This window comes from Manacus candei, unplaced genomic scaffold (genome assembly GCF_025592945.1).
Source record: "Manacus candei isolate 608988 ecotype Guabito, Panama unplaced genomic scaffold, ASM2559294v1 h1tg000050l, whole genome shotgun sequence".
Classification (NCBI taxonomy): Eukaryota; Metazoa; Chordata; class Aves; order Passeriformes; family Pipridae; genus Manacus; species Manacus candei.
Genome location: NW_026138098.1, coordinates 34,282,076 through 34,294,292, shown reverse-complemented (window position 1 = coordinate 34,294,292; position 12,217 = coordinate 34,282,076). Strand labels below are relative to the sequence as shown.

Sequence of the window (12,217 nt, the reverse complement as noted above, 5' to 3'; positions counted from 1 at the left end):
ACACAATATAATACAGGCTATATAATATATATAGTAATATATAATACAATACATAATTTATAATTCAATAATATATATTATATATATTATACTCTCTCTCTATATATAGTATAAATTATAATACAAGTGAGAGAAAGGTGAGACAGAGCACACTGGATTGCATTGCCCTTTTTTTTCATCTCTATTTTGACCTGCCCTCCTTTCCACATCCCTTGTTCTGCCTTCCCACCTGCTCTTTTCCCACTTTTCTTGTGCTTTTTATCTGTCCGTGCTCCTTTGGAAAGCACAGTTATTGTCAGTGATTTAGAGGCTCTCCGGGTGGCTGCTGAGCCTCACCAGCCAAGCGCTGCTCAGAGGCTGGTGACCTGGGATTTATGGCTAATGTTCTCAGTTAATAACATGGATTTACTTAAGGACTCTGTTGGAATGCCCTCAGAGATCAGGGAATGGGCAGCCTGCCTGGCCCTGGGAGCCTGCTTTATGGCCAGTAGTGGCATTGAGCCCACAGGGGCACGAACCTGGAAGCCAGGGAAGACGGTGAGTCCCTGTTTTCCACTGGTGATGTTTCTGCCACAGCTTTCCCTTTGGCCTTCAGCTGATGGATTGAGGGGCAAACATGGGGCTGCCGACCCGCTCTGCTCCCTCGTTACACATGCAAACGCCTCTGCTGACATTTCCTTTGGTGGGGGGGGGGGGAAATTAAAAAATTTGCTGCTTTCCCCACTGTTAATAAGCCAGTGAAAACAAGAACAGCTGAGTTGTAAATTTTTTCACACTCCATTAATTACGGGCGCGTGCGTGTGTTGGTATTCACAGGGGCTCACTGCACTGCGGCGGGGGAAGTTGACTTATGGAGTTGACATAAGCGGTGTGGTATTTTTATTTCAAGAGCTAAATAAGAATTTTGGGTCACTTTTATGCTCTTTGTTGTGTTTTGGGGACTCTCAGATCTTTCCGCTGGGCTATAGAAACAACCTGTCCCACAGGATGGAGGATGAGTGGGTGAGCTGGCAGCTGCAGAACCTCCTGCCTGTGGGCAATTCCTGGTTCTCAGCATCTGCCCAACGCTCCTCCTCCTTCTCCTCCTTGAAGGTGTCAGTGAAAATCTCTGCAGCTCAGTTATGCAGTTGGCCAGTGTGAGCATCCCATGCTGCCTGGGGTGCCTCATTTGAAGAATACAGGGAGAAAGGGACAGGTTGAAATTGGGAAGCCAGTGGTAAATAAAACTGTTGTAGTGACCAGTGCTGAAGGTTGTGATGAGAGGGAATTGTTGCCTTTGGTTCTTGAGGGACTGCAGAGTGAAAATCCTTGTGTCAGAGGAGCGTGTGCTGTTGCCTACCAGCTGTGAAGCTGTGAGGAGGCTTGTGCTGCACCTTCAGTTCCTCCTTCCTCTGCTTCCTCAAGCACTGGTAGCTGTGCTTACCACACTGACCCTGCTTCAGATGTGACCCTGCTCCTCTGAGCAGGGGATGAGCAGCACAGGGATGGAGCCTGGTAGTGCCCTCTCCAGTCCCTGCAGACACTTCCCCTGGTACAGTGCAGCTCACCCTACTCAGGGGGTTTGGTTAGAGGGTGTGTTCCCCTGGTCATACCCTCAGCATTCCCAGCTCCATCCTGGGATGGGTTAGCAAAGTTCTGCAGCTCACACGCAAGTGATGGGTGGTGAGCCTGAACTGCTCCACGAGGCAGGTGGTGGGACTTTTCCTTGTCCTAGGACAGGTTATCCAAAGCACTGGCCCGCGGTAACAGGGGCAGTGCCTTGTCAGGGCGCCCTGGCAGCCTCAGCAGTGCTGTCTGGGGTGGCTGTGACACCTGTCCCCTGTCCCTCCCCAGGGCACCACCGTGAGGATGATCACGGCGATCGACCAGGACAAGGGCCGTCCCCGCGGCATCGGATACACCATCGTCTCGGGTGAGTCCTGGGGGACACGGCGGGCAGCCCAGCAGGGATGGAGGAGCTAACCCCGCAATAAGGCACATCCCGTACCTGAGAAATCATGGAATCCTAGGTTGGAAGGGACCTTAAAGATCCTCTCGTTGCAACGCCCCTGCCATGGCCAGGGACACCTTCCATAGGCGAGGTTGCTCAGGGCAAATTTGACGATGTGTCGTGTTGAAACCTTTCGTTCCTAATGATGAGCTACAAGCAGCTCAGCTTCACGGAGGAGATTTTGTGTTCAGGGGGAGAGTGGTACTGTTTACGGACTGAATGGCTCCTGGTGGTTTCTGGGGTGTTTCCCAAAAGTTTCAGAAGCTGGAATGCAAGGGCTGGACCCATGAGGGTGCAGAGCTGGAGAACGAAGCTTAATTAAAGTGATGGTGGGTTTTTCCTTCTGACGGGCACATGGATTGATCCTGCCTTTGCAGACTGGCTCTGAAGGCCGGGAACCCTTCCCAGGGTGGGTGAATGGATTGCTGCAACTGCATGGGTCCTCATGGATCCCCATGGATCCTCACTTGGCAGTGCTTGGCTCCTTTGGCTCCATAGCTTGGGGACCTCTGCTGATAGCAACCGAGCCCGAAGCAGGGCAATCCAGGCAGGCATTTCGAGATAAAACATAGGTGCTCTAAGGAGAGACCAGTTTTTGGGGTAGGATGTGACTCATTTAAGATGCCTTGAGATCAGCAATCTCTGCCACACCCAAGGCAGACTGATGCTCGTTGGGCTGCTCTCACACACTGCTTTGATGAGGACAGACGGACTACTCAGGTTAACCCAGGCATGAGGGACCAGCTTGGTGGGTCTGGGTTATAATCCTGTTCCTGGCATTGCTTTTGAGGGGGTTCTTCCCAGCAAGAAACGGCAGCAGTGCCTCCCCTCCCTGCTGTGCCACATGCTTGGGTGCTGGCTGGCAGCTCCTCTGAGCTACACGTGTGGAAATAATTTTCCAGTCTCTGTTCCTTAAAGCCCAGCCATTTCAAACCCTCTTTAATCAACCTCAGGGGTCAAGGTGATTTCACCCTGACTTTCAAGTCCACTGATCCTGGCTGCAAGTGCCCATGTTGGTCTGCCTTTGAAGATGCAAGGATTATTTATTCCTCTAATTCCCTCTGCAATTTACTCGAGAGATTCTCCCAGATTGTGGGTATCAACTGGCCAAAGTGCAGCAGGGGCTTTCTTTTGGCTGATACAGGATCTTTTTCACTGGAGACAGGACTGAAACATCAGTCTAATTCAGAGGCTGCTGAATTGTGGTGAGAATGGTAAAATAGCCTGGCCATCCTGGATGGGCAGTGGGGTAGTGGCAGGGAACCAGGATGCTCTGGGATCCGGGTGACAGTGCAATGTGGAGAGACATGCAGGCAGATCACTGCAAACAGCCTTGAGTCTGCTTGTGTATGCCAGGAGTTCAGTCCCTGCCCCCAGTTCTGCCTGGTGGGGGGCAGCTCTGGAATGGGAGAATCAGGCAGAACATATCAAAGAGTGATTAAACTACTCTGCACTATTATGTTTTTTTCCCAAACATGAGAATTGCAGAGTGTTATCCTAACTGACCAGGAGCCCTTCTCCTGTTGGCTCCGGGGTCTTGTGGAGTAGGGGTGGTGGGAAGGATGAGCCTGTGGATGGACCTGAGGGTCCAGACACGGGACTGGCATCTAATGCACTTCCAAAACCCTGCTCACCCAAGGCAGGCCATTTTTTTTGGCAGGCAGGTAAAGCCTAATTAATTTCTCATTATCCTCAATCATGATGGTAAAGGTCAGCGAGCATTTTTGCGCCTGAGCTGGAAAATTTTTATGGCAATTCTGAAAAAAAAAACAAACAAAAAAACCCCCCTAACATATGGGAATGGGGAAGCAAATTAAATTAGAAACCAACCATAAGCAAAAGTGAAAGTGGCCAGTGGAGGTAGTAATTATACCTGGCTCCTCAGCTCCCTCCCAAGAGGGGAGGTGGCAGTGATGCTGCTCCCATTTCCCTGCAGGGAAAGATGATGCCTTTCCCTGTCTCTCCCAAGGTTTTGGGCACAGGGTTGGCATCTGGCTGGTCTGATTTTACCTTTTGGGCTTGAATGTACAGCAGTGAGAGAGCTGAGAAGCAAACCCGGCCATTTATCATCCCTTCGGTGTTGGTATCTAAAGCTTTGGTATGATTTGGAGGTGGGGTATAAAAATTAATTTGGAATTGCTGCTGTCCTATCTGGTTCCATCCCTTGGGATGTACTGCAGCAGCTCTTATTTATAAAGCCATCTCCAGCGCAAGGTCCTCTCGTGACAGGAACATAATAAAACTAAAAGATTAACCATAACCACATAAAATAAGACTTAAGATCTAACTTTATGCCGCCAGCTTACAAAGCTGTTAAGGCTGAAATGCTGGAGGAGCACTGGTCTAGCTGTGTCCTGGCTTTGGCTAGTTGTCCTCTTGGGCATGTGAGCCTGCCTGGATGCGCTGGGAATAATTTCCATACCTAATAGAGAAAAGCCATTCAATTGTTTCTCCCCTTTCCTTCCCATATGAGTGTTTCAACCACAGGAAAATGTACTTTTTTGCCTCACACTTTACAAGGAGTGGGCTCACCACCTTGGAAAAGGCCAGTTGAAGAAGACATCCAGATTAAAACCTCTCAGTTCATGCCCCTCGTGACAACAGGCTGGTCAGTGCCAGTGCTCCCATCGCTCTGAGGGGTGTTCCTGCTGCTTTTCCCATGGGTGCAGGCAGCCCGTGGCCAGAGCCCTGTGAAAGCCCTCCCTCCCCAGCTGCTTTGACAGGTTGGAGATGCTCAGCCGCTGAGGTCAGGACTCTGTTTGAAGGACAGATAATTAATCCAGCAAAGTAATCCACAGTTCCTTTTTGGCAGATTTATGGAGATAGCCTCTGTACCGGGGACTCTGCCTCATCATCTTTCATTTCCCAGGCAAAGCGAGTGACTTGTTGTATAACACGACCTGTTCTAGATAAGACTTTTCATTTAGGGGAACTCTCCGGGCTAACGGAGATTGATTTTCCCGGTGGAAGCCGGAGGGCCCCGGTGCTCTCGGCAGGTTCAGCCCTGCAGTCGGCACTGTGTTTTCACGTTTGCTGCCGCTGCACATCGCCTGGGGCACGGGGAATCCTCTGGCTCTCCAAAGGAAGGATTTTTATCGTGAGTTAAACAGCAATTTAATTAATAGGCAGAAGGAGACTCTGGCCCGCGAGCTCTTATTAGGAAATCGCGTTGTCTCACAGGTAGCTCTCTCGTGGTAAACTTTGGGCTTCATTGATTTCCAGGATAGCATGAGGATGTGAAGGTGACCTGTGCTGCTTGTGTGGGCACTGAGGGGTTAACCCAGGGGAAAGGGTCCTGAATGTCAGTCTCTGCCTGCCTGACACATTTCAGGTGTGGTGATGGATGGGCAATGGGGGATTGCACAAGGGCAATCCATATGTCCTTCCTGGGGCTTGGAAAGTCCTTCAGGAGAGAGGGGAGCGAGCGTGAGGCTTTCAGTCAGCGAGCTGGTCCTCAGGGCTATCCACAAACCCTTACAGTGGGGTTTATTTTCCCCCAAAGTGGATTGATTTAGGAGACTGATGCAGTTTCTGGCAAAGTGCTCCCTTCCTAAAGCTGGTGCATCCCAGGGGGAGGGTGAATTAAAAATCATTGTCTGCACAATGCGATAGAAGCGTGAGTTACAAAAGCGGGAGGGAAGCTGAAAAGAATTGTCCTCCACCTTTCTTCTGGATTATCTGCTAAGGAATAAAATGTCATATATAAAATAAATAAATATTTATTAATTATATACATTTATATAAATAAAAATCAGTGCAGTAGCTCTCAGAACATGTTTCCCATGGTCTTAACAGATCCAGAGTGCCCCGATGCCTTCTTTTTGAAAGTGCAGAACAAATCCTTGAGGCAAGGTTAAGTGGCCAAAGAAGTCTCCAAGCCCTCAGCTGCTGACATTGCCCTTTATAGTTGGACCTAACTTAATAAAGAAGACAGGGGCAAAGCAAGCCACCGCCCTGAGTCCCTTAACTGGACATCAGGGAGAATCCTTGGAAATGGGACCTGCTCACGTTAGTATTCCCATTGTCTACATTGTGCCAGCTTTTACCACATTCGACTCGCTTGGTGAACTACCAGGGTGTTGAAGTCCTCATAAATTACACCTGTTGGGAGGGCCTTACAGCATGATTTAAAGGCAGGCATCACAGCAGAACGTTTCTGTAGGAGGACATGCTGATGGGTGGAAAAGTGCCTTGCGCTGAGCTATCCATCAGAAGCTGTTTTTCCCACCCTGCCAGTGCAAGGGGATGAGACAGCACAAAGCAGAGATGATGGTGTGGTCACAGTCCCTCTTTTCCTGGCTCAGTTGCTCCCCATCTTCCTCCACGCTCCTAATGGTGTTTTGTCGTCACATTGGCATCTGGCTTTAGCTCCCTGGCAACCCAGAAATCACTGGGAAGAGATATGATTGGGATAATGGTTGGCGTGGCAGGTGGTCCCCTAGCAAATGGCCTTCGGTAATTAAAACTATACATTCCCTTTTATGTGTAAATAGGAAACAAAAGTGTATTTTCTGTTTAATTTCTGGGACTTCCTATATAACTTCTTGGGATTCAATGTGTATTCACAATGAGCAACCTGGGTTAGTGGAAGGTGTTCCTACCCGTGGCAGGTGCATTGGAACGAGTCTCTTCCAACCCAAACCATTCTGGGATTGGCAACCACTGGAGTAGGATGAACCTGCACTGTCTCTGTTCATGTCAGCGCTGGAGAAAGCTGGTTCTGAGATGGCTTTTAATGGAGGATTTTTGAAAAGGTGTTGAGCCTGGAGATGCGAGGTTTGTGTTAAAAAGCACATTTTTGGTGGTCTGGAATAGTGAATGGTCCGAGAATGGTGGTTGTGGTCCAGAACGCAGCATCCTTTTTTGTGAAGAATTACACTGAGAGCAGAAGGTCTGTAGACTTTGTTCTCCTCTCTAGGGCCCGGCCACAGCTCCCAGGGAATTTGGGAGTGGGATTGCACCTCGGGTGATAATTGGCTCCTTTTATTTCCTTGAACTGTACATTCAGTTCTAAAAAAGGAAACCGCGCGAGCATTTAATCCGAGCTTACTTTTGTGGCTCATCAAAATCAGAAGTTCTGCTGCTAGTGCTGGAACACGCAATTAAATCTTTTGAGGAAGATACTAAAAACATGCAGAGGAGTGCCAGCACACAGCTTTGGGCTCGGATCCCTTGGCCCAGAGAGCTGCACCTTCTGAGAAGAACAGCAAACCAAAGTCCCGAGCAGGAGAAACAGGCATTGTTTCACTGTTTCGTAGAGCATCTTGATTTCATGCACAGCTCAGGTTGTAATAACCCCTTTTCCTGTGGAAATAACTTGTTGCCTTTGAATTTAAGCCCAGGGCAAGGTACTTGCCCTGGCTCCCCTGCATACGGCCCAGGGGCAGACACTCAAGGTGAAGAGCAGCGAGGTGGTCACGGCAGCTGATGGGCTATTTGTACGATAATAACTGTGTCTGTTGCTGACTCTGTGAACCACATCCAACAGCATCTATTTCAGTGCTGAGGAGCCCTGATGGAGCACATTTTGATTAATAAATTATCTGGCACAAGGTGTGTGATGGGTTCCCCTTTCACATCTCATGAAAGTCATCCGCTCCAAGTTCAGTGGCTCAGCAAGCCCCGGGCCTTTCCAGGATGCAGCTTCCTGATATGAGCAGCCCTTTGTGTAGAGGGGGGCAGGAAAATTCTCCTGCATGGGACTTTCCTGCATGGTAGCTCTTCACTAGAGCTGGGCATCAGCTGTGTCTCTGTCTTGTAGGGATTTGAGCAACGCTCAAAGGCCAAAGGGGTAGAGAGGAAGGAGGAGACATTTTTTTTCCCCTTTTCTTTTTTCCCCCCCTTTTGGGTTTGAGCCAGTACTTTTAATGGCCTTTTTAAACTGTGAGAGCTTGGCTGAGGGCAATTAAACATTATGGCCCTCATCTATAAAACCCCTCGTTATAGAAGTGTTTCTCCAAAATGATGCCTATGCCACCATCCGTTCCTCAATGAGCCTGGGAAAACACTGTGAATGGGCTACTGCGATCCATTCCAGTGCTCCCAACCAAGCATCCTGTCAGTCCCTGCCTTCCCAGTCCCCAGTCTGGCTGTGGATTGTGTGCAGGAGCTGCTGCTGTTTCTGTATCTGTGCACGGATAGACAGATGGGAAAGTTTTCCTTCCATTTTTACCCATAACAAGGAGTTGGGCTTGTATGTTGTGAGCAAGACTGTTCCTTGCCAGGTGGGAGCAACAAGTCTGCCAGAAATGGATTCATATTGCAGCCCCAAAGCTCATCCTTATTTTCTTGTCATTGTTCACACCTTTCCTCTTGTCTTTTTGAGTATTTTAAACATTGTCTGCCTTGTTTTCCTTCTCTCTGTGCTCCCTTTTGCTGCTCAGCCTTTCCCTTCCCATCCTTTAATTTCCACCCCACCTCTGGTCTCTCCTGCTGTCCCCTACCTTGTGCAGTGTCCAGCTCCCTAGTTTGCAGTAGTAGCAGAGAGGTAGAAGTGGAACCTGCCTTCCCATGAGGTGTCCCTCTCCATGAATGCTGCCTCCTAGGCAGCCTCACATTTATTTTCTGCTTCCTGCCCTGCTCTCCTTAAGGGCATCCTTGCTGTCCTAGCACTCAAAAGGAGAGCTCCTCCTTTGCTGATGAAGGACCTGTTTGTTCCTTATCCTTGCTTGCTCTTTGCAATGGAGCTGGATCACCAGGTTCTCTGTGAATGTGCCACATCCTTTTCTGGATGGAGAAAGAGGTGGAGAACATGTCAGCCTCTGTTTCACAGAAACCAGAGAAGAGTCTTGGGCTCCCTTCTCAAACCAGAGGCATAGAAATGAAGTCCTTGGTCTCCTCAGAATCCTAGAATGGTTCTGGTTGGCAGGGACCTTAAAGATCATCTAGTTCCTGGAGAGATAATGGGAGAGCCAGGATGGAGGAGAACTAAAATAGAGGTGGGCAGAATGAGAGACTGGGGGGAGGAAAGGCAAAATTGGCTAATTTTCCCCCACCTTGTTTTTTTCCCCCTTGCTCTGTGGAAAGTGAGGGCATGTGAAGATGAATAGAGGGATTTTTGCAAAGAAAATACCTTGGGAGGATGTGCCTTGTTTGGCAGCGTGAGTGCTTCAGCAGGGATCACTGGTCAGAGGGATAACAAAGTGGTGGTTGGAGAGGTATTGTAGAGGAGATTAGGAAAGGCCTCTGAGGGATGAGTTTGGACACACCACTTTCCCTTCAGAGACTAATTTGGAAAACCAGGAATTCTCTGGAGCTCAAAGGTCACCCCAGTGGGCATCAAATGCATGGCTGATAGTGTTGGGGAGGCTGAGCTAGAGAAAAACCTCCAATGTGCATCCTGGGGGGTCCTTTGAGTCTAGAGGTTAGTTGTCCATCCTTCAAAAAATTACTGTGCTCAAATATGAAATTCATAACCATCTTTAGGGCACAGAACTCAGTGCTGTGTTTAGTCAAATTCCTGTCCTATTGACCCAATTCCACTGAATTCCGTTGGTCTTCACATTTCATTACACTTCATGTTAGGGGGAGATGGCCCCGATGCAGAAACGTTGGCAGCCTGGCTTTCTGGAGCATTTAAATGCCTCACAGCACAGTACAATCCATCTCGTGGAGTGTCCTTCAAAGCTGATGTTGGAAGAAGCTTCCTAAAGACTCAGCCGTAAATTACATAGCAAAGGTGGGAAGTCAGGATGGAAAGAGGGGAATTGTCCAAGGGAGAAGATCAGAGATCTTCATGTACAGGAGGAAAAGATTAAAAAAAAAAAAAAAACAAGACTGCTGCTAATATTTTAAGTAGCCATGTGCCAGTTCATTAAGCTGGCGAGTGGTCAATGGGGCATTTCGGATGGAGAGAAGAGAGGACCAAGGACAGAAACGGGAGGAATTCGTTCCGAGAGGAAGCTGTAACAGCTTGGTAATGGGGGAGAAAGGTGTTATGGCACTCAGGGCTCTGCGAGAGAGAGGAGAGGCCAGGGTGGCTCCCAGGGTGGGAGGGACAGGATGGACAGACCTGGAGGCTTTGGCCATCCCAGGAAAGGTGCAGCTCTGCTCAAACAGGGATCAGGAGGGAGCGAGGTGGATGCTGAGTGATGGGAAACAACTTTCTGTGGCAGCAGATCTGTCTTGCAGCTCCCTTCCAGGGAAATGACAAATGCTGTGTGAGTTTCCTTCACGCTGAGATGTATTGAGAAGACAGGATTTATTTTTTGGTTATTTTTGACTGGGGTGACTGGAGCATACCTGCAGGGTTTCCTTGCTCCCGTTTGGGACTGGATCAGGGCTTTTTGGATGCCATGAGATGATGGGGGGAGTGGTGTGGGTGGCTGTATGCCTGTATATAACCTCCTCCTCGGTCATCACTAATTCAGCAGCCTCCTCTGGTTTTGTGTCAGGCTGGTGTCAGGTATTCCAGGCTCCACATACCAACTGCTTGCTTTTGTCTGGCTGACAGAGGGAGCACCTGGAGTTGCCACAAAGTCATTCCCACAGCAGGACATTAGTCCCTTTAGCATCTGCTGGCCATGATACTCGAGTGTTTCTTAATCCTCTCTGGGTGTCTAATTCTAGAGGAGGAGTCAAGCTGGGATGGTCCCGTGGAGGCAGCCCAGCCCTCCATGGCACCCTGTCTGGTTACTTGCATGTAAGGACAGGCAGAGGGGCCAAATTCGGCTCCAGCAGATGAAAACAAAGGGCCATGGGGTCAACAAATCTGGCAGGAGCATAAAAGCAGGGCAAGTGCCTACAGTACTTTGCTAATACTCTCCCTGGCTCCAAATAATCCAGCTAAGAAAATTCCTGAGCTTTGTGCAGCTTCTCTGTTACTTGACAGAATTTTTTTCTTTTCTTAACCTCTGCAGCCTCTCCTTGAAATCAGATGGGCTTGTATCATCCTCAGCATCCTCTGGCAAGAGGCTCCACAGTTAAACTACTGCTTGTTATGTGGAGAATTACCTGTGATCTTGTTCTGTCTGCACCTTCCTCTGACTAACCTGGACTGATGTCCCTGAACTCTTGTATTTTAGGAGAGATGCTCTGCCAGGGTCATGGTACCCTGTGAATGCAGGTGCTCCTTCCCAGGGGAGCACCTGGTTTTGGCTCTGCTTTCAGCTTTGCTGCTGCATATTTTAATAACTAAAGCCCTTTGAAATTCTTCAGCTGCCTCCAGCATTTGCAACTTTCAGCTGATGAAAGAAGAGCCCCATTTTCAGCCCTGAGCTAGGGCAGGTGAGAGGAGGAGAGGACTGTTACAGCCATGACATTTTAAAGCACACTGGGATGAGGTGCCAGGTTTGCAGAGCCCACTGCATCCTGTGCCCAACTTGGAGCTCATGTCCTCCTGCTTCCCTCCCTGCATTACCCCCAGCACCTTTCGGGATCAGCTGTGCTTGTGCTCACACTGCCTGTTATTTTTCCTCAGGTAACACCAACAGCATCTTTGCACTGGACTACATCAGTGGGGCCTTAACCCTGAACGGGCCCCTGGACCGGGAAAACCCCTTCTACAGCTCTGGATTCATCCTCACAGTGAAGGTGAGATCTCCTCCAGCAGGGAGGCGCACCAGAGGAGCAGGATGGGGAGGGCATCCTGCCTAGGGACAACTCCTCTGAGGAGGAGGAGCAAGCCTGGGACATGTTGCTTTCATGGGCATGCAGAGCCATGATGTGCTGGTGAAGCCAAGTGACATGTTAAACCCTTGTCTGGTGGCCCAAAACATGATGGAGTCTGTGTGACGTATAAGGGTGTTTTTGGTGTCCTGCCTGCTCTCCTAGTAGATCTGCCTGTGGTTGTGTCCCAGATACCTGGGATTGCAAATAGCACCAGACACATTCAGGCACTTAAATTGTGACACTTTTTTCCTGTCTCCCACCTTTCCCCCCCAAAAAAGCCCTGTATAAACATGACATTTTGTCGTGTCAGCAGGCATCTTGTGTGCCTGCCCGGCACAGGGATGGAGTGATGCTGGAAGTTGCCTTGTCAAGGAAAGGCACTGGAGCATGGTTTTCCAGCCCCACCTGAGAGCGGCTCCCTGGCTCTGCTCGCAGCCCTGTAATTAAAATCAATACCAAGCTGGGCAGCTGGTTGGAAACACATTTAGAAGTATGGATTCTTCTGGGCTGGGGTGGGGGAAAATCAGCAGCAGCATAGGAAGGGTCATTGATTGGGAGGGAGGCAGCCAGCACAGCGCCTTCTCTTTTTGGCAAGTGTGATGCTTTGTTGGAGCCAAG

The 12,217-nt window shown here is 49.3% G+C and overlaps 1 protein-coding gene across 1 annotated transcript in view; it reads left to right on the top strand.

Annotated features, from left to right (window-relative positions):
- The window catches only part of CDH23 (cadherin related 23), a 194,755-nt gene that overhangs the window by 94,263 nt on the left and 88,275 nt on the right, over positions 1-12,217 (top strand). Inside the window, exons 9-10 of the mRNA XM_051800244.1 lie at positions 1,834-1,912; positions 11,409-11,521. Of these exons, the coding sequence (XP_051656204.1) occupies positions 1,834-1,912; positions 11,409-11,521 (192 nt within the window). The remainder of the gene's footprint in view (positions 1-1,833; positions 1,913-11,408; positions 11,522-12,217) is intronic.